The sequence below is a fragment of the Diprion similis genome, chromosome 5 (assembly GCF_021155765.1).
Source record: "Diprion similis isolate iyDipSimi1 chromosome 5, iyDipSimi1.1, whole genome shotgun sequence".
NCBI classification, from domain to species: domain Eukaryota; kingdom Metazoa; phylum Arthropoda; class Insecta; order Hymenoptera; family Diprionidae; genus Diprion; species Diprion similis.
Genome location: NC_060109.1, coordinates 2,568,021 through 2,592,649, shown reverse-complemented (window position 1 = coordinate 2,592,649; position 24,629 = coordinate 2,568,021). Strand labels below are relative to the sequence as shown.

Here is a 24,629-nt window from a genome sequence, read left to right as displayed (position 1 = left end):
CATCTAAACATCCAGCTGAAGTGGCCCATTTGTTGACCAACTATGATATCACGATTGTGAAGGCTAGCAGAAACATCGGAATTGTCATTGTTCGAAAATTTCTTCTTGAAAACTGATTCTACTACTGTAATGATTCAAATATTACCGCTTCTGAGTCACAACAAGAACAAGTGAACTTGACTCAGCGAGTAGGTAAATCACGTGATATTGGCAACGGGAACCCTCACCGCAAACCTTCCGAAGATGTGAGGCCTCTCTCTCTCTCTACAAGTCTCTCGGCGAGATAAAACGTGCTATCCCGAAACGAAGTATACTTCCTAGTCATATAGCAAAGTGGCGAAGAAGACGTCGTTGAATTATCAGATAAATTGAATAAATTCTACGCATCGTTTAGAATCTTCAAGTGTATTGTGACAAATAACAACGACAAATTTACATTAACGAGAGACGACTTTTATACACTATTTTAAAGGAAGACGTTTTATTTTTACAATTAATTTTATTGAGAGACATTTTATTTTTACTATTTTATATATTTACACCTTTTTTTTTGTTATTGTTATTACTACGTTGTATTGAATGAATGAATGAATAAATGGATGGATAAATGAAAATTATTATTTAAAAATGCAGGAAATAAAATCACATTAATTTAGTGACCATCAAGTTACAAAATATTCGCATATTCTTTTTTTTTTTGTCAAAAATTATTTCTAACCAAACTTGAGCATTATAAATTGGTGCCGAACGCGAAGGCTCGAAAGCTAGGAAAAGTGTGAATGAGTAGATGTTAAGGTAGAATTAGGTATTTTAAATTAAATTGTACGGGTGGACTAAAACAAACTCCTTCTTCTAGACCGAAAACTACACGTAGCGGCCGAAATATCCGATATATTAACATGGCACCTGGTTCGAAAAATTCAAATTCTGATCGCGATGATAATGTGACTGGAGCTGAAGGTGGTGATGATTCGAACAAATTGAGACTGGAACGGCAACAATTGGCTAGTCAGAAAAAAGAATTGGATCAGTCTTTGAGAGATAAACAGCAGCAGGATGCGATGATGGCGGAAATTCGACGTTTAACGGAGGAAAATGATAGGCAGCGTCAATTGGTCGAAAGATTGTCGGTAGCTGAGCCAATTCAACAAACTCAAAATATTGAAGGAAGGTTAGTAGGAGGATTGATAAACCACTTGCAATCATTTTAAATAGAAATTGAGGTACCAAAATTTTCTGGAGAAGATAACACGAATCCTAGAGAATTTTTAAATGATTTAGAAAGATATTTTGACGTAAAACATGTACCAGCCGAACAAAAAATATAAGTTATTCATGGTGCATTGAATGGTAGAGCTGAAATTTGGTTTGATGGTAAAAAAAAGTAGATTTCTCGATGACGAATGTTTTAAAACTGCGTTCTTGAAAGAATTTTATTCCGTAGCTATAAGAATTAGAGAAAAAAATCGTTGGTCTATGCGTGAATTTGAAGGGAATGAAAATAATTTGCAAACTCATTTTTTAAAACAAACTAAAGAAGCTCAGTATTTTGAACCCAAGTTGACAGATTATGAAATGAATTATAGTATTATACAACAAATGCCGATTGAAATTAGAGAAAAATTAGTTGCCATTGATTTGACGGATAATAATAAAGTTGAAGCCGCATTAGCTCAGTCAGTTAGATTCTGCTTATGAAGAAAGAGAGCGTGAAAAACTTCGAAATTCACAGTCTTATAATAATAACCCATATAATACCAGAGATATGAATAAACAAAGTCGTATAAGCTCACAAGTGAAATATCAACAAGGGCACAGTCAGTCTAATGGAGTATCTCTTAATACAGGTTTCCAAAATACTGTACCAGCAGCGGTTAGTTTCTGTTTACCAAACACCAGTTTACCACCACCTACGTTTTTTCGACAAAATCATACTAATCTGATAGCTATAATTTACAACCAACGAATAATCATCATAATAATAATTACAGTCAACGACGAGATTTAAACTGACGATCGACGCGCTGAGCCAAGGTTCAATGACGTGTCGAGATCCTTTTGATTATATTAAGGACCTATCGTATGATGTTACTGGTAATGCAACGAATATGCAAAGAAATTTAAAATTAACGATACCGAAATGTCCACATCCTTTAGTTACTGTATCGGGGATTCAAGTACATGCACTTCTTGATACCGGTAGTCAAGTGACATGTATATACGAGGAATTTTTCAATCAATTAATGACAAGTATAAATTTAGATATTTTGCCAGTAAGTAAAGTAGTTGTAATCCCAGCTATTGGACGAAAAACGATAACCGTTAAAAGAACAAGTTTTCCTGCGATTGCATTCGGCAAATCAAGTTATAGAATATTCATGTCTTGTGATTCCACATTTATCTAATCGTATTATACTTGGTAATGATTGGTTATTGAGAAACGAAGTGATAATAAGTTACGAAGACCGTAGTTTAGAAGTAAACGGTGTTCATATCGACAAACCAACGGTGTGGTTTGATTTGGAACCTTTAAATAAATTGGTGTCCTCTACCAATGATGAAGTAGTATTGATTCAAATAACAAACATGCAAAATGTTAATTTAGATATAAGTGATGTAAATGATAAAGTTGATCTTTTTGAAGAAATCTGTGGAGTTGATGTGTTGGTTCACGAAGAACAACCAGACTGCCATTTCGAAAATGAAATTGAATTTGAAATTGATGAAAATAATGTTGTTAATGATGAGGATGTTGATACACAGCATCTCAGTTGTGAGATTTTTGAAAATAATTTGTCTGTTAAAAATGATTTTGTTAGTCTAGTAAGTGTCACTGTGAATAATGATATTCATGACCAAGTAGAAGAAGCAAATGAAAAGGAATTATCACAAAACTTAGAGAAAGATGTGAGAATTTTAGCAAATGGAGGGGATCATAATTTTTTCAAAGAGTTTTCAAACATCGTGCATAGTCTAACGACACTTAGTAATGTGCAGATTGAAACTGTTTGCGCACTTCTCAAAAAGTATCAGATTTTGTTTTCCAATAAACCAGGGTGTACTCGAGTATATGAACATGAAATCAAATCAACTAAACCGAATCCAATTGTACGAAAAACTTATCCTATTCCTTTAGCTTTACGAGATTCAGTTGATAAAGAGATAAAAACTATGTCAGAAATGGGAATAATTGAACGATCCGTTAATCAAGACTGCAATCCTTTAAGAACAGTAAAAAAAATCAGATAACCAAATTCGAATATGTTTGGATGCAAGATTTTGGAATGAAGTTATTGAATCTGATAACGAGTCACCACCATTAATTTTTGAGCTCTTACAAAAACATCATGGAGCACAATATATGACAACTATCGATCTTACTCATGGATACTGGCAAATCCCGTTAGCTAAAAATTTAAGGCCCTATACTGCATTTTTACACGGATCACAATTATACCATTTTTGCAGAATTCCATTCGGACTTAAAACAGCAGGCAGTGGATTTATAAGAGCTCTTAATTTAGCGATTGGAAATAATTATTCCAACTTTTTGACCTGCTATATTGATGACTTATTAATAACCTCTCCAACTTTTGAAGAGCACATGGTACATTTAGACATAGTTTTTAGCAAATTACTTCAACGTAACTTCACTTTGAAACTCGGAAAATCTGAATTTTGTCAAAAATCATTGAAATTTTTGGGATTTATTTTGTCACCTGATGGAATCGGGCCAGACCCAAACAAATTGGAGATAATTAAGAATTTTGCAGAACCAACAAATAAGGAACAACTGCAAAGATTTTTGGGTGTATGTAACTTTTATCGCCAATTCAGTATCAAGCACTCATATCATTTGGAACCTTAACGAATGTTATTGAAAGATAATGTACCTTTCAAATGGACAAAAGAATTAGCAAAAGCATATCAAAACTTAAAGGACAATTTCACTAAAAATGTAGTATTGCATTTAGATTACCAACCGACGCAAGTGATGAAGGTAACAAGTCTACAAAGAGAATTGGGAAAATTGCATTCGTGTTATGTGATCCAGAAAATTTAAATGATATCAAACGTACATACAATAGATGAAATTTACGCAAGTATCAAACTTCCTAGTATCCTAAATCAATTTTAATAGCCGTTTATATTTGTTTTCTTTTATCTTTTCATAATGATACATTTAACCAGTACTAGTCTCAATAAAACTCAAATCATCATCGACTTCAGACTTAACGCAGAATTTAATAACAAGAAGATTTTGTGATTCATATTTAAGTTTATTTTTGTTTTATTTTATTTTTTCTTTCATGTTGACATGATTGTTACGATCAATATATAGAATAACTAAAAAATTGTTCGCTAGCATAAGTTGTATGTAGAATGAATAAAGGTGAGAGTATGGATGAATGTGTATGACAAACTTTTAAGTGCAAATAATACAAAAGTGACTAAATTTCATAGGTGTGTATAACGTAAAATGTCTAGTGATGGATGTTTGTGATAATTATGACGAATCTCACCATCACAAAAGGGAGGCCAATGTAATGATTCAAATATTACCGCTTCTGAGTCACAACAAGAACAAGTGAACTTGACTCAGCAAGTAGGTAAATCACGTGATATTGGCAACGGGGACCCTCACCGCAAACCTTCCGAAGATGTGAGGTCTCTCTCTACAAGTCTCTCGGCTAGATAAGACGTGCTATCCCGAATTAAAGTAGACTTCCTAGTCATATAGCAAAGTGGTGGAGAAGATGCCGTTGAATTATCAAATATAAATTAAATAAGTTCTACGCATCGTTTAATATCTTCAAGTGTATTGTGACAAATAACAACGACAAATTTACATTAACGAGAGACGACTTTTATACACTATTTTAGAATAAGACGTTTTATTTTTACAATTATTCTTATTGAGAGACATTTTATTTTCACCATTTTATATTTACACACGTTTTATCGAATATAATTTATACTGAATGAATGACTGAGCGAGTGGATGGATAAATGAAAATTATTATTTAAAAATGCCATCAATATGATCACCTTACTTTAGTGAACATCAAATCCCAAAATATTTGCATATTCTTTTTTCTTTTTAATTATTCCTTTACAACTTGAGCATTATAAGTTACAGCCGAAAAACAGGAGATTTTCGTCGTCATTTCTCTGCTGTTATTCCCACGCTATTTTTAACGAGTTTTCTGAGTTCCTGGGGGTCGAATTACTCTAGAAATGGTCATACGAATCGATTCCGAGTCGAGAAATTTTCGGCTCCGAAAATTGGCATTTATACGTCATTCAACTTATAGCAGCGCTCAAGATGCATCAAGTTGGCTAAATCAATCGCAGAATTGCGGATTGTGTAAGGATAGTTTGGATTCGATAATACCAAGCAGTATATGTCTATATTGCACATAAAAATAAAGAATTATTGTAACACTATATAGTTTTTATTGATTTTTCACACGGGCTACAAGTTATTGAGCGGTAAAAACAATCCGCTAGAACATGACTACAGTATAGGGTGAAAAGTTAGTGAAGAAAAATTAATTTCTGTCGGGTGCAGAAGTTTGATTTTTTTGGAGTCTGGCGATGTATTCCATTAATCGACGGTTCTGGTCCATAAGTTGTTCGATGGTAGCAGTGTCAATTTTGGGTTTTGATACCTCACGCTGCGGTTCGGCGGTGGTTGTTCCGATTGGAGTCGCGTGTAATACAAACGTCGTGGGGAGGGATGTTGGGTCCTTTGTAGAATTGTTACAATCTAGGTTGAAATGATTTGTAAGTTTTTGTAATGAGCGTATAATAAACTTGAGTTACATGTCGATTTTGATCATGGCCAGAGTTTGCAAGTAAGAGTCGATGGTGAAAGGTTTTGCGACTGACTCTGAAAAAATAAGATTAGTATGGTGTCAAAATTTTTTGATATACCTTTTTTGCACTGAATAGTGGATAATTATGACTCACAGGCGGTTTCGGCGGCTGTGTTAATGATCGGGGCGGTGTCGTTGGGCACTGTGCTGATTGTGGAAGCGGTAGTTGATGATGTTATAGTTTCAGCTAAAACCACAATAGCTTACATTATGCAAAAACATGGTGAAAGACTTGCGTGGGCTAAAGATTGAGAATACTCACATCGTGAGGTGGTCGCGATGGTCGTTGTGGATGGGTTGTGGTGTAGAAGTTTGTGGTCATAACCATAATGTACTGTGGAGGGTAATAAAAAAATGTTTGAAGGTGTGCACAAAAAAAGTTTATAGTAAGGATGTGATAGCTACCTCCGGCGAGAGTCCGATTGAATGTGGTTCTTGTTTTGTGCGGGTCGATCACTTCCTTGATGTCTATGTGGGCGCCTTGACCATCGCCAAGCACCCTTGCATCGGGTGAGTGGTAGAACAGGTTGAGGGTGCTTAAGTTTGAGGCTGGTTGCTGCTCTAGCGGTCGAGCAGCCGCGAGGGTAATGACAGCGAAAATTGAGATGATGAAGATCATGATTGCGATGCAGTGTAAAATCAGACTGTGAGCATCTGCAGCAAGACTCTGCGCTTTATGGTATGAATTTGGCGGGTGCGGGAGGTGCAGCTTTGATGACCGTGCGCTAATAAGGGTAGGTGGATGTAAAAATAGCAGAATCGCGAGGTGTACGTTACATTGTAAGAAAACTGCAACTTTGTTGGCGGGCGGAAGTGTATGCATCGAAGTTGGGTAGCTGGCCAGGCGACATTGTATGCATCGTAAATTTGGGGTGGCGGCGACACTAGCGAGAGTTCTACTTACCATTGCATCGGCATTGCACCCACTGATGGTAACACACGGGGGTGGTTGAGAACCACGGGGCGGTCGCACGCTCACACCACACACGGACACACGCACACGCGGTGAGCCAGAACCAACATACTACTGCTACTTCTTAGTCATCATCTACTTCATCCTCTTCTGCAGCTTTGTTGACATCCCTCCAAACCCCTTTAGCTTCTTCTGTTACGGCCAATTCAGCTCGTTTGGTATTCAATGCATTGATAATGTTCCGTCGAACACCCACAGCCTTGAATTTCAATACATGAATATCCTCTGTGGCAAAAGATGCTATTTTCCAAAGATATTAATCTGTCCGTCCTCCAACTGAATGCGTCAACGTCACAGCTCCATATAGTGAATTCTGTCTGATGCTAAGCTCCACAAAAGCACCATTGCAAAATATTCTTGCCCATGGCCATGAATACTGGTGAGCATCTGGCTCAGCGTAATTAACTAATATCCGATAAATCTCCATATCAGTCATTTGATTGGCTGAGATAGCCACGTATCTAATTAGAGACTTATCTTCATCGAAATGGCTGCACGCTAGGTCCAGTGTAGGCATTCCAGACCAGTCTTTGATAACAAGAGCAAACATCCCGCTCCTCTTACTATTTCTATTTGTATTGGGGGAAACCCGTTTAAAGGTTTGTGCAAATCTATGGAGTGCTTTCTCATTTGGAGGATAACATGTCTCTAATGGCATGACAATGGTCCATAGAGAATCAAATCGTTGCTTCCCATGTTGGAAGATGTGTGTGAATATATCTGGTGGGTCTTTGACACTTGCACGTAGCGTCATCAGAGCTAAAAAAACCTACATAGTTAATAGACATTCGTTGTCAATATCCGTGATCATCGGTAAGCTTCTCACTTTTCTCAGGAAGCGATAACGTACCAAACAGGAATTTGTTTCAAAATCCTGTCAAAAGAGAAACATCTCCAGGAGATTCTAACGTTATTGCAGTTGCATCCTCAGCAGGCCAAAAATATGAATCAAATAACCCATCTTCTTCCCCAGCCAAGGGCATCCCATAACATATTCCAAGTATAGTATCACTAAGATTCTTAGGGTAGTTTCCACTTACATACCGGTTAAGGAATACTTTTGCAAATAAGGCACTCTCTGACGTTGGCAGTTCATCTTTCAATCTACAGTTCTTGAGGTGCATATTTTAAAATATCTGACTTTTCCAGTCCTGCTCCTCCAGGCCGTCATCATGGAAGTCTTTAGAGCCTAAAGTATTCTGTACTTCAACCCAATCAAAGTCTCCATCCTGCATAAACTGCTTCCTCTGCTCTTGAGCTCTTGCCAGAGTGAGTTAGAAGATTAATAAATAAAATTGGCAAGTTATTATCTTGTATACTTTGGTAAAAACCTAAATGCGTACTTCTGTTCTATTTATAAACATTCATGGATCTATTAGCTAACTTTATTCCATTCACAGACTATTGTCAGACTACGTTATAATGTCGAATAAAAAAAGCATTGAGGTATTCCTACGAATTGGCGTCATCCTAAACGGATGATAGTTTCAGGCTACCATTTCTTAATTCCAAAGTGTGTAGAGATGAGCTGGTCGAGATCAATCGATCTGCACCAGTTGGCGTTGTTCTTGAAAAGTGGAGCGTCCGTATACCGGAATCGTCACGTTGGTTGACGAGTCCGAAATCTCCTTCACATCGGACGTTATCGTTGATGTACGCTTCCTAATGTGGAAAAGGCTCTCCAATTCGTTGCAGTAAGAAGTATCCAGGAGGATGCCTCTTTCTTCGTCGTTTGGGGGCGTGGATATATATCATGTTACCGAGGGCACAACCCGCAGAATTGGGTAACCAAATGTGCGCACTAACTTCACTTAGACAGGCCATTGACGATGTTGGCTGCAAAGTTTCGACATAGCCCAACAAAACCCAAACATGGCTTGTGATTGACACATCCTTTACCTTCTCATTTTGTACCTTTGGTCCAAAGCATTCATATTACACATACTTATGTGTAAGCCAATATTCCTATTAATGATGAACAAGTTTGCTATTGACTTGTTCTTTTCTACTAATTGTGTTGTTAGGTATCAGGTGGTTTTTTGTTCCAGAATACACCAGAGAAATAAATCTAAAATACTACATTTCATTACGACTAAATTGCTCTCTGCTACCAAAGAAGTGATGTTCTGCCCATGTTTTCGTAGGAAGAAAACAAACTCCAAATTTGGGATCCCATAGGCACCTTAAATGATTTGGCACTCATATACGCTCCTGACGGAGGCAGTTTCCACGTTGACCACCAGTCGACTTTGCCGTCGACTATAACTAAGGATATCAACTCTGACGTTGAGTCAAATATATAGGTTTATATTTTCCCATTACAATGCAGTGTGATAGCTATGGATCATGTAAATTTTTTGATTTGAACAATCAAAAAAATCCATGAGCGAAAGTGTATCAACAAATACTATTTGGTTCATTTACCATACAAAGAATACTATTTAACAAGAATGCTGCATGCTGTGTTTGTCCTAAGGCTAAATAAAAACTAAAAAAACTTAAACTCTATAGAATAGTAATAAGATAAACATAAATGTTCGCGCGAGCTTTGCAGCTATCTTCCGTAGGGGTTCAACGTTTACGTCATCTGGTGATCTAGAAACGTATGATAAACGATATGGCTAGTGAACCGGAAGTAGAAGTGGGAAATATAGCAATTGCTGACAATGTACAATGTACAAGCTGACAACATTGGAGAAAATAATGCTGGTGGTAATTCACTTTCAGGAAACAGAGTCTCAGGTTGATCAAGCAATCTAGCTTGTCTGGCATGGTAAAAAGATGTGGTCATGGCTGGGAAGGAAGCAGCGATTCTGCGATTCTAGGTATGGTGATGGCAGAAGCTGGTAGAGATTCTCCTGCTGCTCTTTTTGAGGTGTTCAAATTATATTTCTCTTTTAGAATATTCATTAGTTGTGCAAAATCCTTGGAGCTTTTTGCAGCAATCTCAGAGAACGATGATTCCCTGGTGGCAAATATGAGTCAGAGTAGTTTCACATCTCCACTCAATTGCTCGTTGTTTGAGTAAGTTATTGATTCCAGCTTATCGTTGATGGTGACTGTTGTCACATCCTCGATGCCCTCTGTCCCTGCTCATTAGTTTTATTTCAGTTTTCGATTAAATTCATTTATATCTCATGTTTTTGAGTCTCCGTATGCATTGTATGCATACGGCTTTCTTTATCACTTTTTACGGCTCTGGGAAATAACCACCCCCAGCTTATAATAATCTTACCCAATAAATAATGTTACGGGATAATCCTTACCTAAACAGACTAGAATATACAAACTCTCTAAGAGTAACCAGATGACCGGAAATCGCTTCTCGATATTTCCAGGTATGCAGAATCTGGCACGCACGTGCAACGGATTAAAATCCATATATCCATCTTTGAAGTGTCTGTTTGGACAGGGTCATCCCCAACATACAGTAGAATATTTTTTATCATGTACCAAAACAAGCACGGCAATTCCCACCCGCACTCATGGAAGAGGCGGGATTAGTTAAGATAGTTTTGCATGTTACACCGTACCCAAAGGGCGGTGGTAGTTAATAGCGAATGGGAAACTCAAAATCTTATCAATACTTCCTCTTATTGGACAGCTCTCTCAAAGATGCTGGGAACCAATCAGGAAGTAGTTTCTCTCAATTCTCAATTCTCAGTTTTCTGAACAGTCAGTTGTGACATGGTCGTCAGACAGTTCTTACCGTTTCGTCAAGCAGTCATTACATAATTGTCAGACAGTCTTCAACAGAAATCGTTCTCTCAGCTTTAGGCAGATCAATCAGACCAGAGAATCTGTTAGAAATTCAAAAGGTCTTTTATTTTATTTAATTCAACAACTAAAGCGCTAAAAGGGAATTCCGTGACTTTACATTTAAAACCTTTCATCTTTTATAATTAAAATCATTATGAGAATTTTCTTTAAGCCTTAATTGAATAAACAGATATTCGTGTGCTAAACTTACATCGCGAGTTGAACAATTAATTACCTTTAACGCCTAATATAAGTTAAGCGATCAGTAACTTTAAACAATCTCACCACCGGCCGAACACGCAGAGCCGCCCACATAGCCCGAATCAACGGTCACCAGCAAAAGGTAAGTGACCATTTTATTATCAAAGTCGGTTCAACCAAGAGGGAAAACGACATCAAAATTCAAATAATTCACCATCCGAGAGAACTAGTCCGAGCCAAGCGTTATATTTTTGGGAGTGGTTTGGTCATAAACCAACCCAGCCCATAACACTTTTGATATGTAGTTTCATCCATCGGACCATTCTTTATCTCAGTTGAAATTGATTGAATTGATAGTTTAATGCGTAGAAAGCCCTGTTAAACATAACTTGATTATTGTTTTTGTATGAAATAATCATTTTCAATATCCTTTCATGAAGTTCTAATGACAGGTCCTTATGGACTTGAGTGCAAACGGACATTGTTCCTTCCCCATTGTGGACGACTTCACTCCACTCAATGTGCTCAGCCAATATATTTTATTATTCCAATAATAGATAGGCTTAGCGTATGTACTCAGTGTCATAATAATAACATGAAAAGTTAATGTACCGAACGATACAATCAATGGCTTAATTATCGTATAGAATTGCTACTCGAATTATGAAGAAATACGACACATTATAAGTTTCCACCACTGTTGTTTGTTATTATCATAAGATACCGAAGCGCATCTCGTGTGCAAAAATCTTTCGGCCAGTGAATTGAAAAAATGTAGTCTTTACTCACAAAAATACCTTTTCTGTGCTGTTGCGTTAACTTTCGAAGACCTTGCCTAGCAAGTGTACCACAGCTATGCTAACAGGGATGCACAGGATGCAAGGGGAAGTAAAATGATGCCGTTTACGAGGGAACTCGCGGCTGATCCTCCCACCAAAGAAATAAGATGGAATATTCCTTCTCGTCCCGGAATCCTAACAAAACATTATTAAAAATGTATTCGTATAATCACCTAATACAACAAAAAATTTAATTCACAGACTACTGCCAAGTGAGTAGTTCCAAGACATTACGCCTTTTTGTGTCCTTTGGGAAAAAATAGTAAAGATTGACAAATAAATTCTTTCAAAGTAACTATAGTTGTAATTTAAACTGAGTTCTATGTGTCGCATTGAATTTGAATTATAAAATATTTTCGGAATTCCCGAAAATTGGGTTTACACACTAAAATTGTCTCTACCCTGGCGTGTCCCTCTAACAAATTTGTACATTCTGGTGGTAATATCTGATAAACTACCCAATAAGTTGCAATAAAAAATGGATTTTCTCATACCTGTATAAACGTTTAGTGGTATTTCAGTATCGGAATTGATACCAGAGTACTATTTTTCGAAATATTCCATATTGAGTTTTGTCCCACACTATCGGCGTCTCCTCCCCTGGCAATTTTATGGTCGTTAATTTTGAACTAATGCCTTGGGTTTTTTCGTAACAGTTCGGCGGGTCTGGGCGGGGTTTGGGGGTATTAGCAGTTTCACGTATTATCGACTGAGTAACTGACCAGACCGGTATAAGAAGTTCTTCATAATCAACAACTATCACGTGCAAAACGTTGGTAACATACCTAGTCAAGTCGAATTAGCAAATATAAAAACATTAATTCTTAAAAGCAATTTTCCTTCGGAATACTTTGCGGGGGGGGGGGGGGGGTCACTGGCAGTCTAAGTTTCGGTTTTCCGGGATACTAGACCCATTGCGTCATCCACCACCTTGAATTTAAGGGTCAATTTTTGTTTATTGAATAACTCGTTTATTGTCAATTGTACACGGAAAATAGTTATTCCAAAAGTTGTTTGAAATTAAATTTCCCACAATTTTGGATCTCATACATTTTTTCCTAGGATCGATATTTTTCGATTTATACCCGATAAAAGGAGGGGGTAAAATCTTATAACCGTATTATCACGTTTATTATTAATTTTATGCCAAAAATTATCATAGCCAAAGTTGTTTAAGGGAGATTTCGTCCTTGGAGCATCATATTACAGGTGTTTAATTTTTTTTTTTTTTAAAGGAAACGAGTAAAGCTTTTTTCTTTCTTTTATTCATGATGTTGAACGTGAATTTTATTCATGAATGAAAGTTAAAAAATTAAAAAAAAAAACAAAATGGCGGCCGTTGCAGCTCCGCGAAAACAAGTCCTCAAGATTTTATAATATCTCTATGGATGCTACGCGTGAATGTGATGCCTGCAGGCAATGGTAATTGACCACACTTACCTGACAATGGTAGGAATTTTAGTTTCCAAACAGCCATAGCAGATGCTTTGATGCTTCACTTAACTAACAGTAGGTTTGTTAAAAATGCGTGCATAACAACCCACTAGGAACTCATGTAGCACTTTGCATATCAAAATTGTCTTGAAACGAATTTGCAAAACAAAATGATGACTGAAGTTCTCGGACGAATATCCACCTCGTTTTTTTTTTTTTTTTTTTTTTTTTATACATACATTTGAATATTTCGTACAGATGTATGTATATATTTGTCTACATCAAGTGCCAAATGGTAGTCAAATCGATTTACACGATTCTCCAATCAACATTTTCAGATCCCAACAAAATATTCTTATTTCCGCATACGGAAACAAGTACATGAATCGGTAACCAGCTAGGCAATATGTCATTACAAAAAAGATCTGAAATTGGAATACCTATAGTTTTTGACCTGAAACAAATGGCCTATGAATTGAACTTGAGTCTTGACTCGATACTGGATACAGAAGAAGCGGAACTGAAATTATTTGACTTGATATTCGCAAGACTTTGTGAAATATTTCAACTGTATTAAAAATATGATGGAAACGTATGGTATAGATCAAACACATAAATAATACAATTGTTTTGAAGCATGTTTTACTTTAATTATGTTCAAAAACTTGTACATCTCGTAGAAAACACGTACATAAAATAAATCAAGTTTATCTTCTACTGTATATAGTTTGATAGATACAGATACATATATGTACAGTGAGAATAATTACGTCTAATAATACGAATGGGTAACATCACAAATTAAACGTGTACCGAATAATAATTATAAATTTTTTCGCCCACGAACAAATCGTTCACGTTGCAATTATTATATTTTGAATCAAAACGTAAATAGAAAATATTATTTTCTTAATTAAAAGATTTTTCTTCTTAATGATTTGGATCAGTATTATCAATATGACATACAATTTTGTGACTTTTAACTCACAATTTACTCCTTATAAATTTAATTTTATAATTTGTAATTTTTAGTTTTTTTTAGTTTTCATTTATCACAAATCCTACATGTTACACAGTTATTCCATACAGGTATGTTTAGTGTTGATTCAACGAAAATAGAAATAAGAAAGACGAAAAAAACACTTCGTTAATCAAGGATATATAATTGTTAGAATTTTGATTAATGAATCGAGCCTCAACGCATTATATCACACATTACAACCGCGAACCAATGAAAAGTTAATAGAAGTATTAGAAAAAAAATAAAAAAATACACATCGAAAATGAAGATGAACGGTGGTAGCAAAAATTACGCTATTTACAATATAATATTTACAAGGAATTACTATGCCCATATAATTATGGGCATTTAAGTGACTTTTGTTCTTTTCAACCATGAGAATTCCTCGTATCATCGACATGATCTTTTCTACATTTTCTCACTCGGTTTCTCTCTTTGTCTCGAAGCAATATCTCATTGTACCTTTATTAGAGTATAAAAATCAAGAGTGCCAGTTATTGATTCCGTTCCAAATATAACAAACGTACACGACGAAATTCTCAGACGGCTGTATTAATACCGAATAGTCCTCAAAATTTTATATGTAACGTAAAATCGAAATATCAAAAATGTTAATAGATATACTAGAATTATGTATAACAGGTGTTAAAAGTTGAATAAATAGGAATGCATGAAATTAACTTAGCGAATCTTAGCCCTAACTTAATATCTACACATTTTATTAAATTAATGTTTCGTCATGGTCAGCCTGATGTTTGTATCTAAACATCTTCAGAAATCACCCTACCATTGTACAACTTACTGATCCCGAAACGACATTTGACATAAAAATTTTACCCTTCCTCATCATCACTTTGACGCAACTCTTTATCAACTAAAAACCACAAACCTGCGGTTTCGCGTCAACATTATTTATCCGGATATTGTGCAGCCAACCAATCGTCAGTGCGAATATTTTGCATACCGAGATCAGACGGTGAAAACTTATCAGACCAAATGATCGACTGCGCATGCGCGAAATAATCGAGCTCAATTTGTCGGTAAGATTTTACTGAGGCAATATTTTCGTCTGCAAATCATTGGAGCCAACTTACTCGAAACGAAGGATGAAATATTAAACTCTACCGCGTCAAGAGACGAATTGAAATTATGTTTCTACGATGACTTGTAGCAGTCATCAGTCAGTTAACATTAAAAGTTTTCCAAGCCTTTCGAAATCACAACATCAACTATTCGAGATCTGTTTGATCTAAAATAAATCGTATCGCCCACGTAACCTCCATACGCCTAAGTCGCGTTTGACAGTTCATGCTTAGGGTGGTCAGCCTGTATAAAATCCGACGCAGCTCGAGCATGCGCAGTGGACATTCGTTCTATCAAGTTTGACGATTTTCTCTCGGTAAATCTATATACCTACATACATACATAGGTATATGTGGTATGTCATATACATACATACGACATAGCGTCTTCATATGTTGTATATAAAAGTTAAACTATATACGATTTTTTTCCATCAGAATAAGGTGTTTGTTCTTTTTTTTTTTGGCTAAGCAATCGTTAATCACTATCACTAAAAAATATCGTCAAAAATAATTGACGTTTGTCAAATCGAATCAAAAAAAAAAAAAAAAAAAGATATGAAAAAATAACGGAAATAACAAGAAAACTTCTCAGATTTTTAATAATATCGAATGGATCGCTCGTAGCTGTCGAAGATATCTTTTTCACCGCGAGCTCTGTCGTCGAAAAGCGGATTCTTCTGCTGATTTCCGGATCGTCTGGTAGTGAGAATTACGCTTGGTTTCTGCTGCCCGACGGAGAATATCGGTCGTTTAGCGGGTTTTCCCGACGAGGCAAGCGACTTGCCGAAGAAAAAAGACCTCGACTCGATTTCCGCGATGGACGGCAACTTCGCGTACTTCAGATCGTCGACGTCCTCGTCGCGGGGCAGCGGAAGTTTCGAATCTCCGGGAACAGGGCGGCCGTCAGGAAGCACTCGGATCACCATTGGGCCCATCAAGTAAGGCCCAGTGTGACCGGCCGGACGAACATAGTCGCCGGAAGGCGCCGAAGACTCTTCAGCAAGGCCGTTATTATCACTGCCAAAGTTGTCGCCTGTAACAAAACGAAGAAATTGAGGTTATAGTATGGAGATACGAGTCGTTTTATACCGCTAATTATAGCAGCCAGTGTTGCCAACTTCGATTTTCATTATCTCACTGGTGAGTTTCATCCTGACAGCGCTGAAAGTCACTATTATTTGTAGATTTCTTTAAAGAGCATAACATTCAATTTGTTTTTCTAGTAAAATCAATGCTTTCAGCAATGAACGAAACGTAATTAATAACAAAAATTTATGAAATCCATTTGAAATCAGAAAATTTCCCGTTAACCGTTAAACAAATGAATCTCCTGCCCAAAAGGCAATAACCTTTGAAAGCTACCAAGTTGGCTGTTAACACTGTTAAATTTTGCTTCCGCATTACTGCAGCGGCAGTTTAAATTTATTCAATTCCATAATTGCTTAAAATTTATCATGATTAAGTACGTTTCATATCTATATGTAAGCAGAAAGCGTGGGATCGGAGTTCAAGATTATTGCAAATTCCTGTACTTGATCGAGTATCTATCTGTATGCGGTTGTACGTTGCAAGATATGTGCCAAGGGAAGAAGAGGGGACTGCCTTGCGATATGATAATTTATTTGTTGTTAAAGGCCGTCGATATCAACGGGAAAACCTTCTTACTTCCGACAGGCGGCTTGAGCTTGAATTTAAATACAATACCGGCGAGGCTGTGTTGCCCGAGCCTTTGCGCGGTCTTGAAGCATCACGATCCGAGAATACCGGAATTAGATACTATAAATGTATGCATCTGCAGTACATGACTTCTGATCGAACCTGAAATTACTCTTCAATTCTCAACAATCAAAAAGTGAATTTACTTTTTTTCTTATACATTTTGACAGTTCGCGTAAAAATAATAATTTTGCCGTTTCGATTCTATAATTTATTATTAGATTTTAACAAAAGTTGAAACAAATTTGCTTAGTTTTGAGATAGATTTTTTGGAGAAATTGTTATGTGGCCTAGTAAATTCAACTATTCCGAAATCATTTTAAATTTTCAATACAGTATAGATTTTTTTCTTCGATATTTAATTAGGTTGGCGTTAATAACTTTAACCTCATGGGTAAAAACTGCGTTTAAAAAATAGGCATTATACTACAACCAAAAATTTTTGCAACAAGATCGCGGAAATTGTAAATAGGCATTACAAGCAACGGGGTTGAACAACTTAAGTACATGGAAGGTAGAAGCGTTACGTGTAAGTATAAGGTGTAGCTGGTAATTGTGTTCAATGTTAACGAGCAGGACGTGATTAAAGTGCGTGTATATAATACTGCGGAGATGTCATCGTCTCCACTACAATTTACAAGGTGGTATAAAGGTAGGCGACTTATACAAATGGAAATGCTTATAGGTAGTCAGTCATACGACGCGCGTGAAGAACACTGCAACAGAAACAGCAACAGCAACTAGGCCAAGGACCACGAGGATGATTTTTTTATTTTGATTCTTTAAATAGTATCTTATATACGTCGAAGTCTTGTCATTGAAACACGATACGCCAGAAAAAAGAAGCGGGGAAGTAAAAAAAATGGAGAATAAAACAGAATAAAAAATGCACTCAAAGATTCCTTTTGCATCTGCATTTATATATACGAACCAGGAAAATAATTAATTCGATACGATATTTATACTGCGCGTGAGATTTCTCAATTTTACGTTATATAAATTTCATGTATCTTCTCATTCTCATGTTATAAACTTGTCTCGGGTTCTACGCAGTCTGTGAACACCGTTTTGATATCGACGTAAAAATGTTCGGTCAGTGATTGGGAAATATTTTACTGGTGAAATCATCGGGAATAGAGACTAAAAAATACTCGGAGTAATTAAATGAGAAGTCGTTGAGAATCCATGTGAAATTTTTTTAGTATATTTTCTTCTCAAACTTTCTATTTATCAAGCAAATATATTCTAAGTATTTTGAGAACCTTTTTCTGCTCCTCGTACGTACGTAACTAGAAATTATCGCGATATTATAATCGAGTTGTTACAAGTAATAAAAATGGCATCTTATCAATTTTTTCCACATCTATTTTGTAAAAATTAAATATTTTAAAATTTTTACCACGGTTTTCAAATTCTGAGTAATTTTTTTTACATTGAACATGAAATACAGACAAGTTACTAGAATCTCGAAAGACTTTCACAAAAAATTTTACACGCAGCGGAGTATTAACATACAGAAAGAAAAATGATGAAGAAAGATTTTACGGACGGCGGATGTTTTTTTTTTTTTTTTTTTTTTTTTATACGTCAAGAGACAAAATTCTGTGAGCAATAAAAGTAGAAATCTCACAAATCTGAGAAAGTATAATACTTATAATACGTGGTTAAACGGTAATTTGTCAGCGAAGATAAGTGCTCTAAACGATGCGGTCTCAAGATCATCGTTTAAAATGGCGTTTGTAGAATGGCGTGTTTATAGTATTAACGTATACAATCACAGAGACAGAAATCACGGGGAAAATGTGAAAGCGATAGAAATCACTCTGTGGTACGGAGACGAGAAGAAGAAAGGAAAAAAAAAGGAACAGACGGAGACGACATAACGCTCAGCTAACGTTCTTTCAACATATTTCAAAATCCCCTTAGTTACAGGTGCGTGTATCTATACTGAATTCCTGTACAATCGCTGTCTTAACGAAGTGTAAAAAAATTTGATGTACTGTTTGATATACATTCTAAAGAGCGTGGAGAATTATTATTAGAACTCATCGATTCTCATGGTTATTCAAAACTACCCGATATACCTTGTTTATATATTGAAAGAAAAAAAAAAAATGCATCTCCTCGTTATTTTCATAATTATTTTTTCATGCAAGTGCATTTAGGTGTATATGGATGTATGTATTTTCTTTATAGATTAATTATTTATAAGAGTAAGAATTCAACTCACCGAAACGATCAGCTTCAGAATAGTAGTACAAGGAATCTCCCTCACGTTCGAATGTAGATTCGAAATCGTCGTTGGTCAACAAAGCGTGCCAAACTGTAAAGCAAAACGAAAGATTGATATGCTGCATAACCTATAACTATAACTACATACTAAATCACACATAATTACGGAGGTACGAATACTCTTTGAGTATGAAAAGTTAGCTACGCGTTTATAACATCCTTGTTTGTCCTAGATACATGCTTCAAGTATTTATTTTACGACAGTGATTTTTTAATCACTCGCGAAATGGTCGAGTAAACATTTAAGAAAATAGCACATGGTTGACTACAGAGAAGCCAAAAAAGAAAAAAATATAGTCACAGTTAGTCTAACTAAGTAACAAGCGCTAAATATTGTCAATTAAGAGTTACTCTGGTTAAAATTATACGCTATGTAAAACTCGAAAAACATTTCGGTGGGCACAACGATTATCAAGTAATAAAAATTGACTATGGAAATTTTTGGTGTCGGATGAACTGGACTTTTTCCTGTTCTTCTTCTTCTTCAGTTCAAAGTGAAGTGTATATTTTTAAACTCGACAACGTCTCGCCGGATAAATTTTTTTCATCTCTTTATTACTTCTTCGCGTTATATATATATATGTCTCGTTGCATAACCAGTTCCGAACGCATCGATATAAATAGAACGATGCATTCTGAGTGCCGGAACGCACGGAACAAACCATCGTCTACATAGTAAGTATGCAAAATTTGTAACATTGGTAGCATTGATAACTTGTATGATAACATAAATTTGTCTTTGCTATGAAAAAAATTTCAATATATATATATATATGTATAATCTACGAATCGGAGATTTTCAATTTCTATACATTTACATATTTCTATTTTATATCTACGAACTTTTCTCTTTTTGGAAGAAAAACAATCGGTTTGAAAGATGAACAGAAAGATTCACAGTTACATGAATAGTCATCGGACGACTTGGACAATGCTATAGTCAGTTTGTACCGACGGAGTAAAATGTCATTTGGTAACCGGAAATGTCGCACCTAGTGCATCACCAAGTGCAATGCTGCACACAGATATGTAAGAAAATTTTGTTTCGTGCAGTAAAAATGCCCGAAATATCTTTCGGTAATTGAATCACCGATAATTACAGAAACGCGTTTACTGGTGCCATTCATTCTGGCACGAAACAGAAGAGTTTCTGCTTATTTTTGTTCAAAATCGTATGTGGAATTGCACAATCTACTGCTTTATCACATCGGCGATGTGCAGAGTCTGTTTACAGTGAAAATAAGCGACATTTTACTCGGTCGGTAACGACGGACTGTACATAATCTCCTCTTTGAACATCGAATCACGATACGTGTACATAGAAGAACACCGCGAAGCGCATTTCCTGACTATTCACCATCACATCCTGCCGTGATCAATTTAACCGTACATCGTTCATTGTGCGTTCAATTGTCTAACCCTGTTAGTAGCACGGAAATAGGTTATAAATTCCTATAGCATTGGATTTGCCACTGTTATTTTCATCTTTGAAATTATATATTCGTCCCCGACGATGAATGACGGCGAAATTAAAGCGACATGGAAAACGAACAATTGAACGAATACGTGAAAAGAAAAAATGAACTATCGAATAAATCGAAAATGCTTACTCATTTCCGTGGCACCGCGCTGGTAGGGGTCCATTGTGTTGAGATAATCCTCGTCCATGTTTGCCAGGTTTCTGAGGCCTGAGACTAGCAGATTTTTGTTGCAATCAGGCTTCGATGAATCTGCGCAATATTTTGCCACCTGTTTGCTGAACACTCTGTACAAGTGACTCATCTGAAACAATAGGAAAAGAAATTGTTACGCAAGCCCGATCATTGTGCTATGATAAAGTATAAATTGTACAGCTATTATTTTCTTGTTTTGTCCTTTTTACATCCCAAGGTAGATAATATATAATGTGCTTGTTTTAGAGCGTCGAGACTTTGGCGTAGATTCAATGTGAATTGTAAATAAATACGACTGATGAATTGTATCCGATTTTTCAAAGTCATTTATCGCATTTAAATCATTTCTTAAGCTGATAAAAAAAAGGAATCAAATATAACAATAATAACAAAGACGTTAGACGCTTTGCGCAACGCGACGCGACGTGAAGAATTTTTCGTGTTCTAGATTTAACACATGTATACAATATTATACTAATGACGGCGTGAAACTAATTATGTCTGGTCTACTTTCGAATCCATAGTAACCGATTGCAGTAAATCAATTTTTTTCCCAGATCACAATCGGCTTGTTAAATTTTTAATGCAAAGAAGTACCTTACATTCAAGGATGATTTGAATTATCGGCGATCTATATACTACAGTAGTTCAACTTTTTACAGAGTTGATTGGTGCTTCGTCAGATCATCAAAGTAGTACAAGTATTGTTTTTTTAACGAGTGAAGAAACGAAGAGAATAAGTAAGTTGGAGAATGAATACCGATGCAGTGAGCTTTTTGTTATTTACTTTTCTTTTACTGGAGAAAGTCTGCGTTGAAATTTGTATAGGAAGAGGTCCGCGTTCGGAGGTATAATTGAAATTCAACTCACGTAGCTGGTGAAACTAGGGAATGTGTAACACTGTAGAACCGTTACATATGCACGACGCGCATTTTGTATAAGGGCGTTGGCAATACTTTTCACAACGAATTGAATACGTGATTGAAATTCAAATTGTTTTCGGAGACTTTGCATGGGTTGATTCGTACACGCAATACTTTTGCACCGAGAGAGTTTATCGCATCAAGAGAAAATATCGTGGGGTTCATTGTTCAATTCAACAATTCCGCGGGGATCAACATAATTCGAAAATTCGAATAGCGAAGAAACATGATCAATCCGAAACGATTTATATTGATCTCTGCTGAAGCTAAATTTCTGATGGTTTAATTGTTCTTCTCTATAATTGCAGCTTTCACTGTAATTCAATTTCGCAATTTATTTTGCAAGTGGATTTTTGAATAACATATTAGCGAGTGAAGTGCATTTAACAAGGTTAAATTTAAGCCTGCAATCGTTGTACATGTATGATCTCACCGTTCAACGCAATAGTCGAAAATTTAAGAACCGAATGTTAGGACATGAAATGGGCTATAAAATATTGCGTGTGTGGGTATCGATGACCATTAAATTTCAATTACTATCAAATTAGTTGTTTTGCCCGAAAATGGATGTCGACCAGCGCAATGAAACGTGTGCTCGAATAACAATTAGTAATATTCGACTGTAGCCAAATAAAGTAGCGTTACGTTCCATGCAAGGAGATATACATCGAAATACCAATGAGATGAAATCATATGCACATACAAATTATTTACGGTCTCAAATTTGACTAACGCATGAATATTCGCACCTCATGCAAGTGGGCTTTAAAGTTATGGCATCGTCGTTCGTTATTCTCGCCGGGAAATATTCGCAGTATGCGTGTACGTATTAAGTTACATAATAAAATCGGCGTACACATTACAAAGTCAGCATATTACATTACGGTTTTATGCCCGGACTACACACCATTGTACGAACTGGTTCAGAACTACATATTGTGAACAAGAAGATCTACATATAGATATAGAGAGAGGGAGGAAAAAAGTGGCGATTTAATTCGTACATGGAATTCGGTATATGTTGGTTTATTAAATAAAACAGTCGTTCCGCCGATAATTTATTATAATATGCACATGCATACATTGAGAAACGTTCAATTATCAATACAGAATCGGCATATACGTACAATCGTATGTAATAAACTCTCTTGACCGGTCGACTAGAGCCTGACGTAACGCGTAATTGCGATGGGTTTTTGCCATTTTAAGTTTTATCCAAGCGGATACAAGTCCTACTTATTTCATTAGTTTTTCCGCATCAATATAGACTCATTGTTGTAATTATTTTCTACCGGGAATAGAATTGTTTCGAAAATACAGAATAATAATGTCAGTATCAAAATTGTGGACACCAACTCAAATCGTTGGTCTTTTCGTACTTGAAGTTATATCTTTCGAGTTTATAGAACTAATGCAATTAATTTTAGGTTTAAATTTTACGCTGCTTCCCTGACATTTTTCGTTTTACTTCTAGAACGTATCTTCTTCGCGTGGCAATGGACCGTATTAATACGATATTAAATACTTTTATTGACCCAGATTCATCCGCGTCCATGTAATACAAAAATTGGTGTGAACAGTGAAGGTATTCAAGCATTCGTTGTGCTAATTAAGTTGACAGTAAAAGACGTCGATCGGGATTCCCGAACGAACTTGCCAGGTGTGCATTTCTCATTTTTCTCCATCGCCAAGACACGTCGACGAATTCTCCAAATCAGCTTTCATTTGTGTTCTACTTTTCCCCGGCGTAAATCAATACGCCAACAAGTCTGTGCGAGTAAGCCAGACAAGAATTACTCGGTACAATAAATGTAGCGGTGTAGTCATGAACTTGTACTTGGAAAGAGCTGCTCCGTGGTTCCCAACGTGATTGCGTGCGATAAGAAACACGCTGCTCTGCGGCTGCACGCGACTAGAAGGGCAGTGACCGAATTGGTGCAGCGCCATAGAATAACGAAGATACAAGACGCTCTTCAGCCGTTTGTGGTATATTTAAGAGGTTACTCGCCCGCCTGGCCCAAATAAAGTCCCACAGGAGTTCATATCAGAACGAGTAATACTTATTAATGAATAAAATGTTTTTGCATTTCGTCAAATTATGCGTCTCATTACAAACTGATATCTCATGCACATCTTACGTGTCTAACTTGTCCATCGGACCTTAATCTAACTATTTGCCGTTCATGTTACAACACGTCCGACCTTTCTGCGTGGTGTGAAATGTGATTAAAAAAACTTACTTTTTCTTCCTTCGACAGGAATTCCCACATTGGAATAGCCGAGCCTTCGCTGTAGGCGACAGCAAGACACAGCACAACAGCTGCCGAGATAATCGAACACCGAATCATCTTCACTGTTTATAGTTAATGCCCGAAGTTTGTTCGGTGACGGTTGGGGCTTCAGCAGCCGGAGTCACTGATTTGTATAATCACGGTTTAGAATCGCTGCGTCGCGTCGTCTTTGTTTTCTGCCCTTTAGCTTGTTTGTTTGTTTGTTTGTTTGTTTACCAATTGTATTCTGTACGATAGTTTTCGCCAATTGTCACGCGACGACGATGAGCTTGAAACGCCTGTATATAAAACGACCGTGCGAAGCGCTCGTATGGAACTGTCTATCCTCAGGTAAACGTCGGTTCGTTATATGCCGGGCTTCCTCGAGCCGGTCCCCCCTCCTCGAAATACCCGCCGACCCCGTCCCCTCCACCCGAGACGAAGACTCGGCGCCACACGCGTGTTTACAGCATCCTGGAGGCAGAGTAGGCACCAGACGCGATTCAAGATTCAAGATTCAAGATTCAAGTTCCAAGAGCCAAGAGCCAAGAGCCAAGAGCCAAG

At 36.5% G+C, this 24,629-nt stretch overlaps 1 protein-coding gene across 1 annotated transcript; it reads right to left on the bottom strand.

Moving 5' to 3' along the window:
* Window positions 1–15,594: 15,594 nt before the first annotated feature.
* LOC124406262 (rhythmically expressed gene 5 protein) lies at window positions 15,595–24,415 on the bottom strand. Its single transcript, XM_046881615.1, has 4 exons — window positions 24,036–24,415; window positions 20,810–20,981; window positions 19,138–19,230; window positions 15,595–16,224 (listed from the first exon to the last, which is right to left on the bottom strand). The coding sequence occupies exons 1-4, from the start codon at window positions 24,141–24,143 to the stop codon at window positions 15,788–15,790; spliced, it is 810 nt and encodes a 269-aa protein (XP_046737571.1). The 5' UTR covers window positions 24,144–24,415; the 3' UTR covers window positions 15,595–15,787.
* Between the last annotated feature and the right edge of the window lie 214 nt (window positions 24,416–24,629).